The sequence below is a fragment of the Trachinotus anak genome, unplaced genomic scaffold (assembly GCF_046630095.1).
Source record: "Trachinotus anak isolate AG129_WGS33_773 ecotype Australia unplaced genomic scaffold, CSIRO_AGI_Tana_v1 ptg000011l, whole genome shotgun sequence".
In the NCBI taxonomy this organism is placed as follows: domain Eukaryota; kingdom Metazoa; phylum Chordata; class Actinopteri; order Carangiformes; family Carangidae; genus Trachinotus; species Trachinotus anak.
The window spans coordinates 29753185-29777125 of record NW_027273862.1 but is presented as its reverse complement, the minus strand read 5'-3'; the positions used below and the strand labels follow the sequence as shown (position 1 = coordinate 29777125).

Below are 23941 nucleotides of genomic sequence, written 5' to 3'. Positions count from 1 at the left end.
GTTCAAACATTTCAAACTTAAGTGAAACACGTTGTTGGATTTTTTTTTATCTCACGTTGCTACGGTTGTTAGTTTGGACAACATAGTTTTGTGTCACCATATTAATGTGATCACATCGTGGTGACACGGTTGCATGAAAGTCAGTAAGTGATCATTACTGAATTATTGCTGAGCCCTGATGAAGATATCTCCAGCAGGATGACACAAACATCAGGTTTTGGCAGCTACTTCCCTGGAGCCAACATTTTCGTACCAACTTTCAACAAACACACGGAGAAAAAATCTGTTGTAGAGCAACACAAACAGCGGCTCCTCTCCTGACAGAAGCTTCGGCGGCAGAACAACAAGCAGCCACTAGACACGCTGTGGACTCTCACTTGTTTTCAAGTGGAAAAACTCGCTCCCTTTGCTCTTACTATCTTTATCGCTGTTGCACTCTCCACCTACACACGAAGCCAAGAGCTGAATCCAGCAAGTTTATGCCTGTTTTCTGAGTGGCTGGCATTGTGGGAAATGTAGGACATAACTAACTAAAGTAGAGCAGATAAGGGGACGAGGGATTGGTGCATCACAAGCATCAACTACAACACATTAACTACTCCACCATGTAACTCCAGGAATGCAAGAAGTATGTATAGGAAACTAAGAAAGTATGGAGCAGAATGGATTTTTGTGCACAACATGGACAGAAGTATGTGGACAGCTCTTGTGAAAACGTTTTTTACAAGTTGCTGGAACCTGGCTGCAGAGATTTGAACCCATTAGAGGGGTCCAGTACTGATGTTGGTGTGGGAAGACCTGGTTCACAGTTCATCCCAACAGTGCTGGATGAGGTTGAGGTCAGAGGATTAGTGTTGTCTAAAATAACAGTGTACTGTACGGTAGCAATAACAACATTAAAGGTCCACACAGTCTAAAGGTGGATGTCCATGTGTTTGTGATTATAAAGCAGGTCTAGGTTCTATATTAATACTGTGAAAGTATCAAAGCCTCAGTCCACAGAGAAATGCACACAGCCTGTATTCAGAAACTGAGCCTTAAAACCAGCCGTCAGGACTTCTGGAACTTCGTGATGTCACAAGAAAGCAGTCACTTGTAAGATTTGGCTTGCAGTGTTTACCTGAAATCTGCTATATTTTTATTTGATCTCTCAGAAAACATATCAAAATCTTATGGATATCAAAACTTGAAATAAAACACAGGAAAAGTGTCAAATATGGGACCTGTAAATCGTTTCCTTCACTACAATCCACATGCAATGAATAAAAGGCCATTTTGTGCTTTTTGGAGAATTTGTGTTGGAAATTTGTTTGAATAGTCTCTAAAGCAGCAGGGAGGATAAAACATATTATATTGTTGTTTACTACACAGCTCAAAGTATATGGGGCATTATGTAGTACAAGGCGTTTGCAGTGGTAGAGACAGCTTGTATATGTGTATGTATTCCTCTGCATTTGTGTTTGTGCGTTTTGCAGAGAGTGGTCAGTGTGCTCGTCAGCTCAGCAGAGCCAGCGTCTGAAAAACACCATCATTAGGAGCCAAATTAACAACTGCAAAGTGCAAATGTTAACAAACAGCGATTGCCACAGCTGAATGAGGCACGCTTACGCCGTGCTGCCGCGTGCGCTCTTAATTAGGACACTGCGTGGGCGTGTGGCCGTGCCATTTGATAATATCATGTGTCAGTTCAGTGTCTGGCTGTGTATTTGTGTGCGCGTGTGTGTGTGTGTGTCGCACAGCTCAGCCTGATAACCATTGTTGCGTTCGACAAAAGGAAGAGAATTTGAGCACAGAGAACTCCCATCATCCTCTCCTACCCTGTTCTCTGGGTAGAGGGCTTTCAAAGAGATAAGAATTCATTTTCTTTATTTAACAATCCCCCTTCCAACAACCGGTCACATCCTCTCCACTTCCTCCAACTCTTCTTTGCTCTTTTTTTTATCTCCTGGCACAGTGTTTGCATCTCTCCAAACTGACCTCCGTGCTCCTCTAAGCCTTTCATCCTCTTCACAAAGCCTGATTTCATTTACCTTTATTCCCTTCTCTCAATTTTCATCTCCACATTCTTTATGTCTCTCCTGCACTTTCTCCCATGCCACTCCTCTAATCTAATTCCTCTCTCCACTCCTCATTACAGTCATTGTCTGTTTTCCACTTCCTTCCTTCCCCTTTATATCCTGCCCTCTTTTCCCCTCACACATTGTCTTGTTCTTCCCATCGCCCTCGGCACATACTGTAAGTCAGAGATGATTTCCCCATCTGCTTCTCTTTCTGCCTTATTATTCTGAGCCACATGTGGCAAATTACAGCCGCCAGTGACGTGTCATATTGTACAGTACGCCAAGGTATTGTCAGAGTATTGAAGGTATTTCAGATGCCCATGTCACTGCATAATCAGACATCTTGTGTAATTTTTCCCGGCGTATAAATAGATCTGTAAATGTTAACAGAGTCAATTTTGGTCGACTTAAACCCCCAATGAGTCGCTGAGTTTTGGTGCCATAGCAACAATTGCTGAGTACCGCAGCCCAAGAGATGCAAGCAGGGAAACCCACTCTCCACACCCCCGCCCCATTCCCAGTCCCTCAGTGGGAATTATTAGCAGCAACAGCACCTGAAACATGAAATGACTCAGAGGTAAATGGAGCAAAAAATAATGCAACTGTGAAAAGTCTGAAACTGATATGTTTTGCAGAGTTTGTTCTGTGCAAATTTACCAGCATGCTACAATCTTTTACACTTTTCCTGTGTTTGAATTGAAGTGTTGTAAAATGATAAGAAGAAAAACCATATAATATAGAATATAGTTTTACATCCTCTCCCTGAGGCTTCTCTCTGGAGTTCTAGTAACAACATGTCAGTCAGCCAATCAGAGTGTAGTAAATAAAAATATAGCAGATTTCAGGTTAGTCAGAGCCGCCAAATCCTGTAAGGGTGGGTCCAGGTGGGCGGGGCTTGGGCCATGGCTGAGGGCGGTGACTACTTTGTTGTGACATCACAAAGTTCCAGAAGTCCTGACGGCTGGTTTTAAGGCTCAGTTTCTGAATACAGGCTGTGTGCATTTCTCTGTGGACTGAGGCTTTGATACTTTCACAGTATTAATATAGAACCTAGACCTGCTTTATAATCACAAACACATGGACATCCACCTTTACACTGGATGGAGCTCTAACAATGGATCAAATGACTTTGTGTCACTTGATGTGACGAATCATTATTGATTTTGCATTTTCCCTCCGCTTTATTTTAGTGTGGTTTCAGTTTTTAACTGTGTGGTTCAGAGCTTTTACCAGGCAGCAGGCAGCTGTTTTGAGCAAAAAAAAAAAAGAAAAAAAAAAGTTTTGAAGCACTCGTGCAGCACCAAACAGGAGACAGACAAAATTAGCAACTAGCTGGTGAACACAGTGGAGCATTTAGCAGCTGAAGAGTCCCCTCTTGGTTTCGATCTGGCAGACTTGTTGCCTCTGCTGATGTTCCACTTGGCTGCAAGCCGCTCAACACTGCTCCACCTCCTTCCTTCCCATCCCCCTGGTTACTTTTGTGCTATACACAACCATTTGTCTCCATGACAACCAGGGGAGAACAGGAAAAAAAATCGATGTGGGGGCGGTGATGGTGGTGATGGCAGTAGTGGTGGTGGTGGTGGGTGGCTGAATAATAATGAGGGAAAGATTGTGAATGTGTTTCATTATTGGTTATTGGTTACCTGGTTTCATACTTCAATTAAATTAAATTAAACTTAAAAGTGTCCCGCAAGTGCACGCTGCTGCTCTGTGTCATCTTTTGGACCAACTTTCACAAAAACCTCTCAGCCTCCAGACGGAGAAGTACAACTAGGCCACTGCAACATTAGTGGGATTTGGTCATTAGCAACCACTTCTACTTAAATGTTTGATTAAAATCCTGCAATCAAAGGTGTATACCTCAGTGAACTGTGACTGACAGTGACATCATGTGGAGCTCATTGCCTCCTGTCCACGAGATGCTCCTCAGTTCCTCCAGAGGCAAATACAGAAGCTTTTATGATGCTGTAGTGAAGCGATTCTCACGGTGTTGGCAGGAAACAGTGTAAACTCAGCTCCCTGCTGTGCATCTCTGGCTGCCTGGCTTTATCGGTGCACGTCTACACAATAGTTCAAGAGTCTCTGATTGGCCACTGTGGCCATCTTCCTCCTGTGTGTGTGTGTGTGTGTGTGTGTGTGTGTGTGCTGCAGTCGGCGCAGTACTGTATTCAAAGGAAGAGTGTGATTAGGTAACTGATGAATCAACTCACCTGGCACTGCTCTTATAAGCCATCTCTACCTCTCTCCTGCAGCTGCACGCCGACCATGCCTGTCCCCACATCTAAACCCATCTGAGACACCATGTGAGCTACAGCTGATTTTAATCAGCATCAATCTGTATCTTGCATCCTTAAGTCCTTTTTATATTACACTAGAATCACCACCTGGTGGTTGTTTTCTCCTCTTCCTGAGTTACAGCATTGAGTAATAGCCAGAGGTAATTTTGCAGAACATTATGATGTCACAGTGAAGTTGACCTTTCAACTTTTGGATATAATATGTCATCACTTCATTTAATCCTTACAGACATTTGAGTTAAATTGCATCATAATAAGTGAATGAATTTGTGAGTCATTTTGTGATGTCACACTGACCTTGACCTTTGACCTTTGGCCACCAAATTCGAATCAGTTGTAATAAACCCTAATTTTCCTTCAATCAAAACTGGATCCAATGTCAATTTCATTTGTAAATAGACAGCGTTTGAATTTCTCAGTGTCAGGATGGATCAGCGATCAATGACATGCGTCTCCGTGACGTTTCACCGAGATCAAATCATTAGCATCATAGATGATGTGATGGATGGGCATGATCCATGGTCTCTAATTTCACTCGATAACAAGAGCTTTTCTTCATCTCACTGACTCGGTTATGACAGAAACTGTTAAGTATTGATGTTGAGGTTAAAATTTGACCACATTTACATTGAACTTTTGTTTCAACAGCGTTTAAATAGTGTGAAGCACATCCTCACTATGCACTAATGTACAGTGACTGAAATGGTTAAAAACAGTTATATCCAACCAAGATGTGTAAAAAACAACAAAAAAACAAAACAGATTTAGTCTGGTTTTTGCCAAAATGCAAAGACTACGGTGGCCCTGAAGGCTCAACACACTGAAACTTTAGAAAACACATTCAAATAGACATGGACATGCTCTGCAGATTCTGTGTTTTGTTAAGTGGCAGCATGTTGACCTCTGTGGGCCACCGTAGAAAACATCATTTGACCTTCAAATCACCAAATCAAAGCCTAATTGTGATATATCTTCACCGGTCAGTGCATTTCTAATAGCATTGTTTCCACTTCACCAATAATTCCTTCAAAAACCTCACAATCACAATTAATTGAGCATCAATCAGTTTTGAGGTTGCAGTGGAAATGAGGACTTCATCTGTCACTTCTTCCTGACATGTTGCTCAATCCCGTCCACTAAAGCCTGCTCTGGGATCAGTGTTCCTCCGGGAGAATGGCCTGTCATAGATTTGTCACACATCGCGGCGTGCGCTATGGGAGATCCTCCGAGTGAGTGAGTGGGAGATCCAGCCAGCATTCATCATGAAGGATTGAAGGATACGTCCCCCCCTCCTCCATCTCCCTCACAGGAAACATCGCATTTTCCTCCACGAAGAAGCACAAGATTACATTTATTGACTCATATTTTAGTTCAAAGTAAACGCTTTTTTTTTTTTCCCCCATGGAGAAAATGTATATTGTATATTAATGCGCCGTGTTGAAAAATTCAAGAGGATCCGTACTGGTGGAAAACATCTCCATTAAGACGCTCCCAAGTGCTTTTTCTCTCGGAAATGCTGTGTTTTTATTTATATGAAGAAAAGGTCAACTGTGGAGGGAGGGAGCAGAGTATTACTACTCAAGCCAACTCTGCTTTAATAATACACCTGCTCTCCATCACCCTCCTCTCCCTCTCTCTCCCTTTCTCCTGAATATTTGTTCGCCAGGAATCAGAACAGGCTTGCTTATATAATGCTGCTAGGTTTCCCTTGAGGTGTGTGTGTGTGTGTGTGTGTGTGTGTGTGTTTGTGCAACACATTAGTGGAAAATGAACCCTACGGTTTTTACACCTGCAATCCTGACTTGAGGTGCTACTGTAAACCCTGTAACAGCCCTGCAGAAGTGACGGCACACAGCAGCGTGTCAACAGGCAGCGCGATGTGGGTCAACCTCTCCAGCCAGCTCAGGAGGAAACCTCTTTACTGCCCCCCAGTGGACGCTCACAGAACACACTGCTTCTGTGTGCAGGGGCCAGTAAGGAGATATTGTATTTGTAGTAGAGAAATTAAACACACATTTTAGGGCTGAGTCTTTACCGGGTTCGATTTAATAGGTGTTTCAAATTTTCTTTTCATTCTATGTTTGTGTAATAGTGGAATGAAGAGCAACTAAAATAGACTGGGCTTTAATATAATTGTATTGATTAATTGTATTGACCAGATGTGCTGACAAAGGCAGGTGATTATACCTTTCACTGACCCGTGGTAAATCCTGTTGCAGTAGTTCCCAACCTGTCTGACTTATGAGAGGTTTTCTTATCAGATTTTGTTGTTTTGAGGATTTAAAGAGACTCAAAGATCTGGTTCTAGACCTGTGGATTGCTGTCTTCATTTTCCAGTTAAACATCTCATGTAGTCTAAAGGTAGATGTTCATGTCTGTTTTGGTTATAAAGCAGGTCTAGGTTCTATTTAAATACTGTGGACGTATAAAAGAGAAATGCACACAGCCTGTATTCAGAAACTGAGCTTTAAAATGAGCCATCAGGATTTCTGTCACTTTGTGATGTCACAACAAAGCAGTCACTGCTCTCAGCCACACCCCAAGCCCCGCCCACCTGGACCCACCATCCAACCTTGCACGATTTGGTTTCTCTGAGTGTTTACCTGAAATCTGCTATATTTTTATTGGATCACTCAGAAAACAGTCAGCCAATCAGAAGAGAGGCTCAGATCCTCTCTTCTGATTGGCTGACTGAACTGTTGTTACCAGAGCTCCAGAGAGAAGCCTGAGAGAGGAGATGTAAAACTACACTGAGATGGTTTTTGGTTCTTAAAACCACAGATATATCTTCTGATGGAGATCAACACTTCAGATAAAACACAGGAAAAGTGTAAAATATAGGACCTTTAATAAATTTTGATTCAGTGTGATTATCAGGCTGAGTGAACATTTCTATTGTTTGACATGAAGAGAAGAAAAGTAAGAAAAAAAGCCATAATTTTGTACATTAATATAACAGAACCATTTCTACAGTCTGTCTAGCTAGCTCGCTCATTCTCTCGCTCGTTCTCTCTCTCCCTCCCTCTCTCTCTTTTTCTGTGTCAACAGCAGAAAACTTTGAAAAGGCTTCATCTCTTCTCCATCATATAAACATGTGACTCTGCATGTGCACGCCATCGTGTCATGTGTGAATCTTGCCTTGTACACGTGTGTGTGTGTGTGTGTGTGTGTGTGTGTGTGTGTGTGTGTGTGTGTGTGTGTGTGTGTGTGTGTGTGTGTGTGTGATAGATTACCAGATTCCTGGATACAGATGATTAAAGCCATGAAGATTGGAACTTGAAGGAATCAGTGAATCACTACAAATTAGAAAAAAGGACACAGATTTCTTTTCTTCCCGACTCAGTGATTCTTAGCGAGGAGGAGAGTATCGTTACTGTGACGTTTTTTTCTGAAATCAGTAAATGTGCTTTTACTTTGCTAACTTTTTTATTTCCCTCAGGGGGTTTTCATGCTTGTAGAAGGGTAGTTGAGAAAAAGCTGCTTTTGTAAAAGTCCTTTTTTTGCTCTTGAAATTTTTTAATGTATTTTCAAAGATGAGTTTGTTTTTTTTCCTCCTTCTGATTGTGTTTCTCTGTGTCTCTGTTTCTCTTCAGGTCGCCATTATCGCTGGGAACTTTGAGCTCGCTGAACTCATCAAGAACCACAAAGAGACAGATATAGGTGAGTAGCAAAGCCACAGATTCTCTCTTCCTCTTCTCCATCCATCCATCCATCCCTCACCTATTCTTCCTCGGCCAGCCAGCGCGTATTCCTGAATCTCCCTCAGGATACATTTCAAATCCCCCCATGGTTTGATCCTCCTAAATGACCTCCCGGTATAATCCCCTTTGTGGGATTACAAGAGCGTTGCCGAGAGGATGAAAGTTTATGTTTACACCGGGACAATCCCGGGCCGATTAGGCCGGGGAGAAATGATCAATGCCTCGGCGAGTGGGAGCTTTAATCGAGTGAGAAGTGATTGGTCGGTTTTCCAGAGGTGTCAGCTGATCTGTGGTGCTGTGCGTGGAAGGATTTGATGAAGTTGGTAGATGGATTTAACTGTTCCTCGACTGATTGTGATTGTTTTATGGACAGCACAATGCTCAGCTCGGTGCGTGTTGTGGAGGCATTAGATAAAACAGATGAAGCTCTTCATGGGTGTGTCAGACTAGATCAGGGTTTGGAAATTAGACGACTTACTACACAACCATACTGTTGATCTCATCAGTGGATTTATGCAATGTCATTGGGCAGATGTTTGGTTTGGCCCCTTTTTGTGCACAAGCTCAAAACATATGTAAAATAAAATGACTTTTACTCTTCTTCTGTGTTTTATCTGAAGTGTTGATCTCTATCAGAAGATATATCTGTGGTTTTAACCAAAAACCATCTCAGTGTAGTTTTACATCTCCTCTCTCAGGCTTCTCTCTGGAGCTATAGTAACAACAGGTCAGTCAGCCAATCAGAAGAGAGGATCTGAGTCTCTCTTCTTTTCTGAGTGATCCAATAAAAATATAGCAGATTTCAGGTAAACACTCAGAGAAACCAAATCCTGTAAGGTTGGATGGTGGGTCCAGGTGGGCGGGGCTTGGGGTGTGGCTGAGGGTGGTGACTGCTTTGTTGTGACATCACAAAGTTCCAGAAGTCCTGACGGCTGGTTTTAAGGCTCAGTTTCTGAATACAGGCTGTGTGCATTTCTCTGTGGACTGAGGCTTTGATACTTTCACAGTATTAATATAGAACCTAGACCTGCTTTATAATCACAAACACATGGACATCTATGTTTATATTGGATGGGACCTTTAAAATGGTTTACACAGACAGATCATAGAGCCTTCGTGCTCTTAAACCTATTTAAGGTTAAGTGAGGATTCAAGCAGGTGCAGTTCTTAATATAGTGGCTGTTTTTTGGCTCCTGCTTGTTAAAGGGTTAATTTTGTTACATTAAAATGCAAGATGAAGCCTGTATATAAAAACTGTATGAGAGTTATCTCACCCTGCATCTGTGTGTGTGAGAGGGAGCCAGAGGGAGGTGAGAAGATGAGAGATTTCTCACCAACGTACAAAAATGAAAAAATGAAAATCCATGTTTTTTTGTTTTTTTTCCATCTTGCTGTTTGTTACCTTCGTTGCTTAGTTGCCAATTACTCAGTCATGAAGTTGTGGAGAGACAGATTAGTAACAGACTCAGCTCTGATTAATCACCTGATCCAGGGACAGTTTCAGTTCTCAAAGCCACGCAAGCTAACCGTGTACAGCTTCAGCGTGCACTTAAAATCAGCCACTGCAGACAGCTGTTGTGTCGATGTTGCATGGTCACGTCAGTGGAAAATGTCTCTGGTCTGATGATGAAATGAACACAGGGCATCACTCAGACACTGGCTGGGGCCTGCAGAGTAGATAGAGACAGCTCGGGGATTACTGGGCCTCAGAGAAAATGAGAAAAGATGAACAAATAAATAAATATATAAAGGAGGACAGAGGAAGATGAGGTTGACGGGGAGATGAATGAAGAGAGAGAGGAATCTAATCTAATCTAAAGATGTAATCCTGCAATTGTTGCCCTCTCTCATGAACGCCACCCACCAGCGGGGCAGCCTCACACGGCAGCGACCTGGTGAAGGGCTAAATGGGACACGGCGGCGGCGGTGCGGGATTACCCCCAAAAAAGCCCCGTCGACATCTGCTACGCCCCCCCCGACACCACCACCTCCCTCAGTTCACACTGTTTCAACCCCAACCACAAGTGCTCGGCTGTAGTCACGAGTGTTGGCGAGGATTAGCCAAAGGTGGCGAGGTAGCTGGTCGCTAATCCTCCCCTCGTGTTTGGACGCTGTTGTTCTGTCTCTGTCCCCCGTGGGATTTTGGGATGGGACATCTTTACTTCTGGATTCTCAGTTGGCCACCATGGGTTCAGCCTGCTGCAAAGGTTGGTGCCCCACCCCTCCACCCCTCCACCCCTCCCACCCCTTCTGCCAACTACCACCCCTGTGTTCCCACCAACCCTCCACCGAAGTGGCTTGACTCACACCCACGCCTCACCCAGCCCACCCACTCCCACCAGAGACAGCTTGTGTCGTGTAGAGTCCTGCTGGCTGTTTGCAGCTTTAGAGCTTTTGAATGTTGATCATGGACTGAACACAGTGACTTTGTGTGTGTGTGTGTGTGTGTGTGTGTGTGTGTGTGTGTGTGTGTGTGTGTGTGTGTGTGTGATGCACACAGCCCTGTGGCGTTCACAGCTTCTCTCACTTGCTCCGTCCAGATGATGTAACTGTTCAGCCTCACAAATCTGCCATTTTATTACATCATTGTTTTTATATCTCATTGCACTGTCACGGCTGGAAAACCAACTGGGCCAAATGGAGATGGCCAGCACCAACAGGGGCACCGACATTGTTAGATTCAACATCTGGTCAGTTGGTTTGTTGTGATTAGATTCATTCTGGTTTGTACACAGACTGATGAGTGAACAGGTGACCCCACACCCCCAGATGTTGTTGACTTCAGACCTGACTCATGCTGACTCAGGTGACATCACACAGCTCCCTCTGGAGACTCTGTACCTCTCTTTTCACCTGTGCAGTCAAACTTCCAACATCTGGAAACAGGCTGATGTGTAAAATTGGTGGCGCTCCTCTTTAAGGTTTCCTCCAGTTTCACCTAAAGGCCAATCAACACTTTTCTTAAAAGCACTTTTTACATCTGTCGGTTGTTCTTCAATTTTATGAACTGTATCAGTCCACACTGAATCAGACAGACGCCGTGCTGTCTATGTAAGTGGACTACATCTATTTTATTAAGTGCTCTCATTCAAAGCACTTTGCAGTTTTCCAGCTCACCCAATTGTGGTGAGCGACCGTGTTAGTGTTCAGTGTCCTGCTCATGTGAATCGAGGCCTCGAGTTTCACGGTGGAGCTGTGGTGGACCGGGAAATAAAATCAGTGAATCGATACAGAAAACATGCAGTTTTCTCCCTGTATACTTCTCATGTGACAAACAGACAATATATCAATCCTCTGAGTTTCTGATGTGACCTGGTCCCTGCTGCTCTCAGGACCACTGCCTCCGACTCCTCTTCACCTCTGATGTGAGCTCCTGCTCAAACTGAAGCCTTTATCTTTTAGCCGATTGGTCGATCAACAAAACTTTAATCAACAATCATTTTGATCATCTATAAATTTTTTATTAGGCAAAACACCTGAGTCCAGCTTCTAAAATGTGAGGATTTGCTGTTTCAGTGTGGACTGATCCATATAATGTTTTTCTATAATAAAGACATAAGATGAGTGAAATAATCAGTCGACACCATGACTGAGTGTTTCCACCTAGAACATATGACAGTCTCATAAAAACAGATTCAGACAGCCAGGGATTCATAGCACCTGGAACCAATCCTGTCGACTTGTGGGGACGGGGGCTGGGCCAAATAAGCTTAAAACCTTGTAAGTACAGAGAGCCAGAGTTAGCATGAGCACAACCACTAACACTGTGTCAAACAAACAACATAAACAAATAAAAGATGCTAACTATGCTAACGGTTCTGATCCGTCTGCTAGTCTCTGATTCTGGTCTCAGACTCCTCATCTGAGTCTGGGTCTGACTGAGGCTCCAACATGAGGCTGAGTCTCTGATGTTTCCTCCTCTAACATCTTCATCCTCTCTGCTCTTTCACCTGGACACCTGGAGCCAGCAGGTGGTGGGCGGGGCCAAGGCCTGATCCAGGTTTCTCAATGAGGAAGTCAGAGTAGATCAGCTTCAGACCAGTTTTAATGAGGGAAAACATGTTAAAATAAATATTAATTATAGCAGAGGATTTTTGAAATTTGTGTTTTACAAACTAATTGTGTGTAATTGTGTAATTGTATTTATCTTGTGCATCGCCCATCATCTGTTGCGCACAACAGAAACAGTCCACACTGAGCTCAATTATTGTATTAAAGGACGTATGTGGGCTCAGATATAAACATCAATATGCCTCTACAGAAGGTGTCGGATCACAGCTGCAGCTGCAGATGTTTGCAGTTGTAACATTCAACAGTCTGTTTACTGCACGTGAACATGTAGATACTGTGGTGACTGACAGCAGCTCTGCCCACAGGGAGAATTATTCACATCCAGCATTCAGTCTACAGAAGGTGCAAGAAATGATCTGTCCATCACACACGAGCTGACGGCACGTCGGGAGTTTTATTCTGCAGACAAACACAGTGTTGGTGGTAAATGCAGGTTAACAGGGACCAGAGAGGAGCAACATGGAAGCTCTTAATCAATCAGCCACTTAGTTTAGCCTTGCCCAGTGAGGAGAGGGGAGGAATCTAACTTGAGTTTAAAGTGGCTGAATGCAGTGAATGATCACATCAGTGCTGTGTTAATGTGTAGCTGGACTCCTGTGCAGAGACAGAGGAGCTGGAGCAGTGAAGTAGGACACAGTGTGACCGCTGGAGGAGAGGAAGTCTTCTGAAAGGGCACCCACGGCCATTTGTGTGTGTAGCCTGATGTTCTGCATATGGTTAATGTGTGTGTGTGTGTGTGTGTGTGTGTGTGTGTGTGTGTGTGACCTATATACTGTAGTTAATAGCTGGATATATAAAGAGTCATGCATGGAAATGTGTTACCATTCAAAAATAGTTCACAATACTGCAGACAAGTGATGAAGGCAATAATACACAACTCTGCAGCTCAACAATGGAAACAAAGAACTAATGCAGCAGTGTGTTAATGACAGAATGTGCTCCTCCTAAAAAAAAAAAAAAAAAAGGTTATTTAGTGAAACAAAATGACACACACACACACACACACACACACACACATTCTGTAGGCTGTGAGTATAATGACTGTGTGTATGGTGAGGATGTCTGTGGGAGATATCGGTTATATTTCTCGTCTCCATACAGCAGTAAGCCTGTGTAAGGATGATTGACAGATGGGCGTATTAGACCGCCCGCTGCCAGAGTGTGATAATCCAGCAGGGAGCACGTACTGACCAAACACACACTTTCACACTCACACACACACACATGCACGTGACACATTCACGCCCGCACCTTAACCACTTCCACACACTCGTCTGTTCCACAGTTTGCTGCAGGATTAACAGTTTAGGGGACTCTGTGTTTTCCCTGCAAGAGCCACGAAAACTAACATTAAAATCCTTTTAATAGATCCAGCTCTGGCTGACACACAGCGGGACGTCCGCCTGTCAGCTGGAGAAAAGTAAGGCAGGGCTCTAACAAGAAACAGATCAGTTAAATATTTGGAAAAACACAAAGTGAAATTAAGGAAATGCTTATTAATGATATTGTTTGTCTGTATAATAGGACATGATGTCAATATTCTACAGTGTTGAATACATAAATAAATCATCATACAAGAATACACAATCAAAATATAACAGTCTGTAAAACTCAGCTCATTATTATATGAAATGTTCTTATTCTTCAAGGGTTTATTTTTTATGCCAGTTTATATCAGTTTTTCTTTTAATGCTTGAAATTCAACACTTCAGCTGCTTTCAGCTTGACTTGCAACTCCACCTGCTTTCAAAGTGTCCTTTCTCTAAAGTCTGTTTTTATGTCGCGATGCTCCAACCAACACGAGTTTGAGGTTTCTGAAGAGTTGTTTTGAAGCTCAGAGTGAGCTGCTCCACCATTGCCATCTTGGCAGTGCCTGACCACGCCCCTAACTCCCGGCTAATCCAAAAATGGGCAAAGAGGTGGGGCCTGTGTAGAGTTAAGATTTTGGTGCATGATGGTTTGTGGCAAGCATACACTCACTCACCTGTCACTCAAAATGGCCCTCGATTATACATATACACATTATATTATCACTTTAAGCCTTAATAAAACGTAAACAGGTGAGTTATATAAAGTTCAGCCATACAGTTGTCGTGAAGGAGGAAATTAGCTTCTGAGAGCAGAACAGTTTCTGTACCAGGCTGTAAACATGTTTCTTTCTGCTGTAAAGTTGGACATTTGAACATGGGAGTCTGTGGGGACTGACTCACTGCTGGAGCCAGACTCTAGTGGTCATTAGAGGAGCTGCAGCTTTTAAAGTTGGCTTCATTTTTCAGGTTGATGCTTGGTGTAACCAAAACTATTGGTGTGAGTGGGATCATGTGCGCTGGTTATTAACCAGTTCTTGCATAAAACATATATCTAAAATATTTTATGTAACTGTGACTGTGATTCTTCAAATTTTCATGCACATAACTTTCATCTGCACCTTTCACTGAAAGCTGTGAGGTTTAAATAACAATGATTGACTTAAAAGTACAGTAAAAAGAATCATGCAAGGGACTGTGATGAAAATCGATTCAGAAATCTCTGGACACGTGCCTTTTTCTTCCTGTAATATCAGTCATGGCTGCAGCCTGGTCAGTGCAGCAGACACTGCTGTGTCACCTCTGCCTGCAGGAGATGAACTCTGCAGTAAACACTGTGGTTAATCAGTTAATCAGCATCAGCAAACATCTGGCATTTATACCCACATGAGTTCACAGCTGCTCTCTCTCTATCGCTTCCTCTCTTCAGACGCTGCAACAGTTGAAATGGTTTGGGGTTTGGCTCCTTTTCCACCTCCTCGGCTCTGAATCCTGCTCTGATTGGTTTTTGCAGTAGATGCTGTTAGAGTGAGTTTTCCCTCCCCAAGGTCTCACTCATGCTGGACGCTATCAGGCTTCTATCTGTTACATTATAAGGTTCTCGAGCTTTATCTGTGAAATGCATTGTGATGTGATAATGTACAAATAAAACTGTGGACCCGTATAAAAGCAGCCATGTACGAACACACAGCTTTTGTTTTTCAGGAGATGAGGATTTAATATTTCTATCGTTGGGCAGAAATAACAACCACAAGCTTTATAGATGGAAAGTAATTAAATAAAAACATCTGTGACAATCAAATAAACATTTGGAGTTTCTCCAGACATGTTTTAAACTCTGTAAAAATCCTCTGATATGATTCATATTTTGTTTAACATAGTTTTCCCTCATAAAAACTGGTCTGAAGCTCATCTACTCTGATTGAGAAACATAGAAGCTTTAAGCCCCGCCCACCACCTGCTGGCTCCAGGCATCCAGGAGAAGAGTAGAGACTCAGATGAGGAGTCTGTTGAGACCAGAATCAGAGAATAGCAGATGGATCTGAACAATTAGCGTAGTTAGCATATTTTATTAGCGTAAGTTGCTTGTTAGCTTGTAACTGGCAGTGGCTGACACAGTATTAGTGGTTGTGCTAATGCTAACTCTGGCTCTCTGTGCTGACAAGGTTTCAGGCTTATTTATTTAGACTGATATTTTCACTCATCATATGTCTTGTATTACATTAACACTTCTCTCTCACAATCTGTGGTTCTGTTTTATATATTTGTAAAATTAATTTTTTTGATTTTGGACTGTTGGTCGGACAAAACAGCAATTTGAAGATGTCATGTTGATGTCAGATTTAACAATCAGCTGATAATTGAACAAACTGATGAAAAAAGTGTGTTGTTGGAGCAATTTTTCTTGGTTTATAAAACTTTTAAGTCAGAAATGAGAGTTGTCGCTCTTCCACCACAGCAAAGTGGATCTATATGTATTTACATATAAATAAATGAAGGTTCCATGTTAATTTATTCATCATTGTGAAATGTTCTTTTGTCCTTAAACAAGCGTCTCCTCCGTGATGGCGTGTGTCATATAAACACACACTCACACACAAACACACACACACATAAATCCATGCTATATTTGGCTGATTGTGCCAGCAGTGTTTCCGGGAAGGAGGATAAAATGACGCACACAATTTCAACATCCTGTCAGAAAGGAAAGAAAACTTAATTCACACTGTTGGCTCGACTTCTTTATTTTTATTTATTTATTTATTTGTTTCCACATGATGGTTTTTCACTTTCTAAGCTGCTGCAGCAAAACAGTGTGAGGTGTTTTGTCCGCAAGCAAAGTAAATCATTGTAAGAACTTGAGGTGGAAATTACCATAGAGCACGGATCCTTTCAATGGGTGACAAACTACCTGTTGGTAATGATCGGTGATATAATTAGGTTCAGCGTATGCGGAGCGATGTGAGCAGCATTTACTGATAAACATGGTTCAGTAGCATCAGAAAATTCCCTGCTATCTGGGATGTCTGCGGGTGTGTGTGTTTGCACATTGCAACATTGCACATATTAAACCTGCCCCTATGCTTTTGTGTGTATGTTCGGTCTGGGGGTGTTTTTCTTGCAGTGGCATTTTTTTTGGCCGTTTCCTGTTCTAACATGACAATAAACATATGCACAAAGCTTTCCACAAAGCTGGTTTTTCCCAGTGCTGGACCTCACTGACGCTGCTGTGTCTGAACAAATCTCTGCAGCCAGATCCTCAAATCTGGTGGAAAAGCCTGAAACCAGACGAGTGGAGGCTGTTGCAGCAGCAGCTTGGCGCCCATGTTGTCAGAGTCACGCCTTCAGCTGTCACATATGGTGGAGTCCATATACTTTTGGCCTTGTAGTGTATTTTTCTCATAATGTGAATTCAGTAATCAGTTGACTGACACAGTTTTCTGGATTTCAAAATAAATTAAATTATTAAAGCAAGAGACGTAGTTAGTCTGTCAGCAGGTCACTATGACCCGTCGTTAGGTTCTGTTGCTAGGCGACATCTAGTGGTCGTAGTGATGATGACAGGAGCAAAGGGAAAAGTGCGGTGACGTAGTTTATAGAGCGACAAAGTCCACGTCAGGAGGAGGTTGGGGTGGATGGATGAATATGAACCAGGAGAGCGGTGTTCGATTCCCATGTGACAGGGGCAGTTTATGTTGTTTCTATCATCCATGACTGTTCACTGTTATTATTGTTACCATGACAACAAAGATCATCTGATGTTGAGGAAGAACTTATTTTAACCCAAATCACCATCTTTTCCTAAACCTAACCAAACCATGACCTTTATTATAGTGTTAGCGTGTTTATTACTGTAACCATGACAACCAAGTTCCGGTACGCCTGCCGCCATAGGGTCATGTGTCCATATACTTTTGTCCTTGTAGTGTATTTTCCTTGTGGTTTCAGTTCAGTAATCAGTTGACATATAAACCTATGAGAGCAGGGTGTTTCTCACCTGATTTTTTAAATTATTATTATTATGAAAATACTGGCACTGATGTGTTTTATGTTATTTGGACTAATTTGGATGAAATGGCATTTGGGGAAGGGAATCTGCTGTCATCACTGCATTATTGCATAGTTTATGACAACATATGCTTTGCATGTAGCCATCTGGTATGTTGCTGCTTAGTCGGGTCACTTCTTGTATCAGTGTGTCGAGCTTTAAAGTTGTAGTGGGAAGAAGCAGAATGTGAAGACGAGGAGATGAACCAGGGCGGTGTGTAACCTGGTGGCTTCCCTCAACAGCAGAGCATGAAATCACTGAAAACACTGTGGTAGCTTCTATAGAGAGAGTCATATCATAGGAATGTACATTACATCATAGAACAGGCAGGTGTGAGCTTTAATGATGTATGGAGCCATCCCCCATGTGTTGCCTAGCAACACATAGGATTTGTTTCTTGAAGAAGCTACTCTCCGGTCCATCGTTAGCTCCAGATCTTCTTCCCCTTCATCTCCAGTCGCTCCTGACAACTGGATGATATCAAATCCAGGGTGTATGGTAACTTTCTGAAGGAGATCTACAGAACAAATCCAAAATATTCATCATCATCATCATCATCATCATCATCATCATCATCATCATCATCATCATCATCAGATCTCAGCTGACCTCTTCAGTCTTTCATGCATCCTCATGTAGATGCTGTTTTTGCAACCTCAAAGGAAAATGCAATAAACCAGTACAGTGTAAAATAACTGATGATATGGAAACTGAAAAGTTTTCCCAAACAGGAAATAGAGGGCGCCTGAAGATGACGGCAGTGCTGACATATTTATGCTGGAATAAGCTGGTTTCTCCTGCAAATCTGACCCTACGTTAAGTTTCTTGTCATTATGAGGAAACAGTCAACACAGGTGGATATGACGGTAAATTGCATAAGCAGTTCATATATAAATGTTAGTTCCTGTCATGGTCAAGTTTGCAGGAAATATGGAATATTTCAAGTACAATAGTTAAATATTTGGAGCCAGTTTTTCTAAAACAACATTCTCTCTTTTTATCTCACTGTTGTTAAGGACACGCGTTGTTTATCCAGGCAACCGTGTCTGCTCCTGCTATTTCTGCATCTGGTGTAATTAAGTTCATGTTTGCACAAAATCTGAGTTTTCAATTGTTTATTTTTAGGAGAGAGAGATGTTTCTATAGTGTGTGTGTGTGTGTGTGTGTGTGTGTGTCTTGGGGTTTTCAATCTAAACAGTCAGTTGTTATTTTCTCTGTTCTCTTCATGTTTTATGAATCTTCAGTGATTCCACCGGAAACATCTGCGGCTGATTCACAGCAGATTATCAGTGTGTGAACGGAGAAGCTGTTAAATGGCGGAAGAAAGACACGTTGCTTCTCTGTTACTCTTGTGCTGCAGCTTTTTTCCCTCTGAGCTAAACAGTGTTTAATTTCACGTCATGCAGTTTTGTTCCCTGAATTCTTTCAACAGTCAAAAAGCCTCTGAGCGCTGCCAAAACTCTCCCCTGAAACCAGACTAATCTCAATCTTGGAGTATTTACTGCCTTCAAATTAAAACATATTTGAGGAAACAAACAGGATGTGCAAAGGAAATGAAACTGCTTCACAGGAAGGAACCTTGCTGCCTGACTGCAGTATTTTTGCTGAGGGGTGAAATGTGTCCTTCTGTTGATCTGAAAACGTGGAGACAGTTCAGTGTGGGAGGTGAAGCAGCAGCAGCCGTGTAAAAGTCTGGACCCGACCCACACAGGACCACATCTGGTCATGAATTTGATCCATAATCCTGCAAGTATTTCATTTTGCTTTTCAGTGAGTTATTGTGCATATTTCTTGATTCTTGCAAATCTTTTAAATCTTAAAAAAAATATCTTGAAGAATTTTTGAAACTTGTTTTGATCAGTGTAATTTACCATATTTGTAGATCTGTTAGCTGTAGCCACAAATTAAAGGAAAACAAAGAAGCAAGTTTTTTCTGAGGTGAACTGTATGAATTCATTAATTAATGAGATACAGTAGATGGTAAAAAAAAGTGTGTTGCTTATTGGCTGGACTGTTTTAGGTGTTGTACTGTATGGGTCCATGCTGTAACTCTGTCACATCTCATCAAGCGATTATCACACTAAACCCTCAAGATGTGAGACATACTTGTCACCTCCAGTATTATTATTAGAGTCTGACTGATGTGTTTGCAGCCTCACGACAGATACATCACACCACTGTCGGTGTCTGCAGACTGTTTGCGGATATGCAAAAAGAAAGAGCAGATCATGTAGAAACAGTGCAGCCTCCTCATTTATTCAACTTTATCTCTGTCACAAGCATCTGCATTTTCTCCAGCCATATTTTATATTTCTTAGAGTCCTCACTGTGCAGTACTTCTACAACTTTCACACCCCATGCCTCCGCCTCTGCCTCCACCAGCCTCTACGTGCTTCACTCTGTGACTTGTGTTGCTTCTGTGCAGTTGTGCAGCGGAGTCTGTCCCTCATGGGAGAGAGAGGGAGCGCAGGAGAGAGGGGAGGTGTGTAAGGGGCGGAGTTAGGGATTTCGTGTGTGTGTGTGTGTGTGTGTGTGTGTGTGTGTGTGTGTGTGTGTGTGCGGTGTGAGCAGGGAGGCGGTGGTAGTAGAAGGTGTGAGCGGGATCATGTGCGCTGCTTGCGGCGGGAGTCTCTGTCCGTGGTGCTGAAAGGGAAAAGTCGGGGCTGTGACATGCGCGTAACCGTGAAGCCAGAGCGGGAGTAAGGAAGGAGTGAACATGAAGTCGATCATCAATGCCTTAAAAAAGGAAGGTAAGAATTCCTTTTCTACTTTTTAAGGTGTCGGAGTTCGCGCTGCAGCCTCACTGTCAACTTAAGGTGGAATTTTTCAGTTGCGTTAAGAGGAGTAAAAGTGTTCAGCATCATTTAACCAGGTCGGCGCGTGTTTAGGTTACAAGAGTGATCCGGGAGTTGTGTCTTTTTTTCCTCCTTTTTGAAAAGAAAAGGAGGCAGCGCGGCTCTGGACCTGTTTTTAGGTCACTGAGAGCGATGGAAAAATGGGACTCCAAGGTGGAGAAAACACCCACAGACGTGACTCCGTGCCGTCCCCTCACCCAAACAGAAGCCTGCACAGCCCCGTCCATCTGCCCGTGTGTGAAACCATGTCGGTGGCGTTGACGCTTTGATTCATCCGCTGCTATTTTCTCAATGAAGACATGAGCTGTGGCGCCTATAGGCGGGGGAAGGGCGCCAAAAATCTGGATTGTGTAGGATGAACCTGCCGCTGACAGCTTTTTTACGTTCACTTTCCATCCGATGCTGTGATTCATAGAAATGAGCATATGCGACTGACATGTCTGTGTTGAGTGTGCAAAGGTTTGCAAGTTGGTACCAAGGTCCATTGATTAGTGTGATGATGCAAATGAAAACAATGATGCAAGAACATGAATCAATCAAAAGAAAAAAAGGGGAAAAAGCCAGTGAAGACAATTTTAGTAGAACCAAAGTAATATTTTACTGTTCTTGGGGAAATAACATCCACACTGGCGTCCAGTTCTGCTTCAGTCATGTAAAAATCATTCATTTTATAAAACTGAAACTTAGATTTAAATGCCTGTAGTAACTGATTTGTACCTGTGATGTTTGCAGTGTGACGTTTGAGGCTTTCTGAGCTCTCAAAATCCTAAAATCCCATCTCTTACAGCTTTTTAATGGTGGATAAATAAGTGAGTGAAAGGTTTCAAAGTGGAAAACCTGAAGGTGACATCAACTGGGCATCATACAGTGATTGTTAATGTTAATAAAAAATGGAATCAGTTCAACTAAATTCCATCACAGTATCATTACAAATGTAAAAAAAAAAATCTGAAATCAAAAACACTATAAAAAAATCATCAATCCTCTGCAGCGAACAGTAAATTGAGGTTCCGGGAACTTACTGTATGAATCACCATCATTTTGCGTCACCACTGACAGTGTTGTGTCACATAACAGTAATTTACCCATCTGCCATCTAGTTTATTATAAAATGTGAAAAATGACATTGCCCACTTTTTATTGCACTGTAGAAATCCAAGAAGGGAGTAAATAAAGGACAAAAAGATTTGCTTATAATTAAGAACCTGAATATACCTTAATATAATAATAATAATGAGGATATTGCCAAAAATAAGGTTTTAATATTAATAATTCAGCTTGATGGACATGAGAAGAAACGACTTGCCTATCAAAGCTATCCATACTGCAGAAGGGTTTTTGGATCTGGATCATATAACTCTGTGGTGTTTGCTAAAGCTTAGACAACTAAAACTAATTGGTTAAGATTTGGTAAAAAGAAAGCACTGAATTTACATATTTCAGTATAATAAAGTCTGTAGCAAACCACGGTCTCCTGCGTCAGAGTGAAACCTCTAACATTTTCTTGGCTTCTTTCTCTGATAGTTTAAGATCCAGACGTCTGATGACTAAAATCCTTCATCTGGTTAAAATATATAGTTGAAAATGGATATGACGTCACTGACAGGCGACCAATGAAACGGCGTGTTAGCATGATTCAAATCACAGAGTTATCTGGTTTTTAGAATTGATGGAAACATTTAAGATAATGTAAGAACACAACTCAGCAGCATTTTTTTTTTGCTTAGGTTCTTATGTAGATTGCAGCATAAATTGGAGTGCCCTGGTGGCTCAGGAGTTCAGGTGCCAAGGAGCTTCGTTGCATTAACCAAGTCTTTTTTGTTGTCTCTCTAATGAATGAAGGGATTGGTGGTTGCATGCACAGTTTTTCTGTACATTTGGGTTTGAATTGAAACTTCAGATCTGCAGAGTGGAATGAACTGAGTCTTTGTGGAGAGTTTGGAAGGAAGGTTCACAATCTGAGGTGAAAATCTGAGATTTCCATAATCATGCTCAGATCCTCTCTTCTGATTGGCTCACCGACATGTTGTCACGAGAGCTCCAGAGAGAAGCCTGAGGGAGGAGAAGTAAACCACAAATACATCTTCTGATGGATATCAACACTTCAAATAAAACTGTGTAAATATGGGACCTTTAAATGTACAGACACGATCTGCACACGTCAGACTGGGACAAACTGGACCAACGTATCAGCATAATGTCAACAACCTCATTTAGCTTGGCTGAGTGCTTCCAGACTCTCTGACCTCTGACATGCATTCTGTGTTTCAAGAGCATTTAATTATATAGACTCCACTGATTGCTTTTCCAACTGTTACGTAAGATGCTTGGATTGTTTTGACTCCACACCCCCATTGTACTTGATAATTAATTTGTGTCAGGGATTGTGTGCAAGAGATTCTGAGAAAGAGAGCTAATCGATGTGTGTGTGTGTGTGTGTGTGTGTGTGTGTGTGTGTGTGTGTGTGTGTGTGTGTTTGCGCTTAACTGAAGTTAAAACCAGCCCAAACAGCTTGGAGGCCACACACACACCTCAGGGATGCAGATAGCCTGCTAGCTCCTAAATGCTAGCTCATTAGATGTTAGCACCTATTCTCCTCATCAACACTTCTGCTGTAGACAGAGAGAGAGAGAGAGAGAGAGAGAGAGGTCTGAGATATTAGTCTGGGAGAGCGATAATGACTCAGTGAATCCCCCCTTCAGATGTTCAGGCTGCCCGGAAGTGAATGGCAGGAAACTGGAGCACAGTTAACAGGCTACTGGTACCATTGTATTAATCAAGTCATAATCAGTAGATGCTTATTGGAATGGCTGCAGGCCCTCTACCACTTCTGCTCTCCCTGCACTGTTGTAATTGCGAGGAGGGCTGGCGATGGCAGTTGTACGCTCGTCATCTCGCGGTGTAATGGAGGAATGTATCCGAGGGGAAATCAAGGCCAACCTCCATTACTGGTTCAGTTTGACAGTACAGTGCAGCCAGTGGGGGCCAGAGGAACTCAGCTCTGCACAAGTAGTCCTGATAATCATGCTAATGATGGCCAGAGAGGGAGAGCAGCATGAAGCGTGGAACCATGGCCAATCACCAATCTCAGTTCAATATTTTGTGTGTGTCTGTGTGTGTATGGGAAAGGCATTTATAGGCTATATTGGCTTCAGCTGCCTGGTATTGGAGAAAAGACCAGAGAGAGAGAGAGATTAGATTTTGATGGATTGATCAAAAAAACATGACAAGACATGTATTTGACAGCAGAGAAGGGGCACAACAAGGGTCGATGGATGAACAGACATGCATGTGTGCACACAGTCGCCAACAATTCTGACATCACTGAGAGAAAAAACAGCACATCAGAGCAAGAAGGTAAGCTATTATACATCCTCTCCATCTTCTTCTCTGTTTTCTTCTCCTCTTCATCTTCTTTACAAATACTGATGTGCATGCTTCGTGCATAGCCCTGACGGTTCAGGCTGGTTTATACTTGATGCAAATGGTTTCGGATGAATGGATAGATTGATGGATAGATGGAAAGACTGATCTAACTTCAAGGTTGTCACATTGTAAACAACCACATTATAAAGCCAGTGCGAGGCCCCTTTAAGGAG

General features: G+C 42.4%; 1 protein-coding gene across 5 annotated transcripts in view; it reads left to right on the top strand.

Annotated features, from left to right (window-relative positions):
- LOC139628273 (SH3 and multiple ankyrin repeat domains protein 2-like) overlaps positions 1–23941 on the top strand; it is a 187738-nt gene that overhangs the window by 93113 nt on the left and 70684 nt on the right. For 4 of the 5 annotated variants that reach the window (XM_071489787.1, XM_071489789.1, XM_071489786.1 and 1 more), the window contains one exon: positions 7954–8020. In XM_071489787.1, coding sequence (XP_071345888.1) covers positions 7954–8020 — 67 coding nt within the window. Of the gene's footprint in view, positions 1–7953; positions 8021–23536; positions 23700–23941 lie in introns of those variants that run through there. The other variant, XM_071489791.1, reaches the window with a different exon arrangement.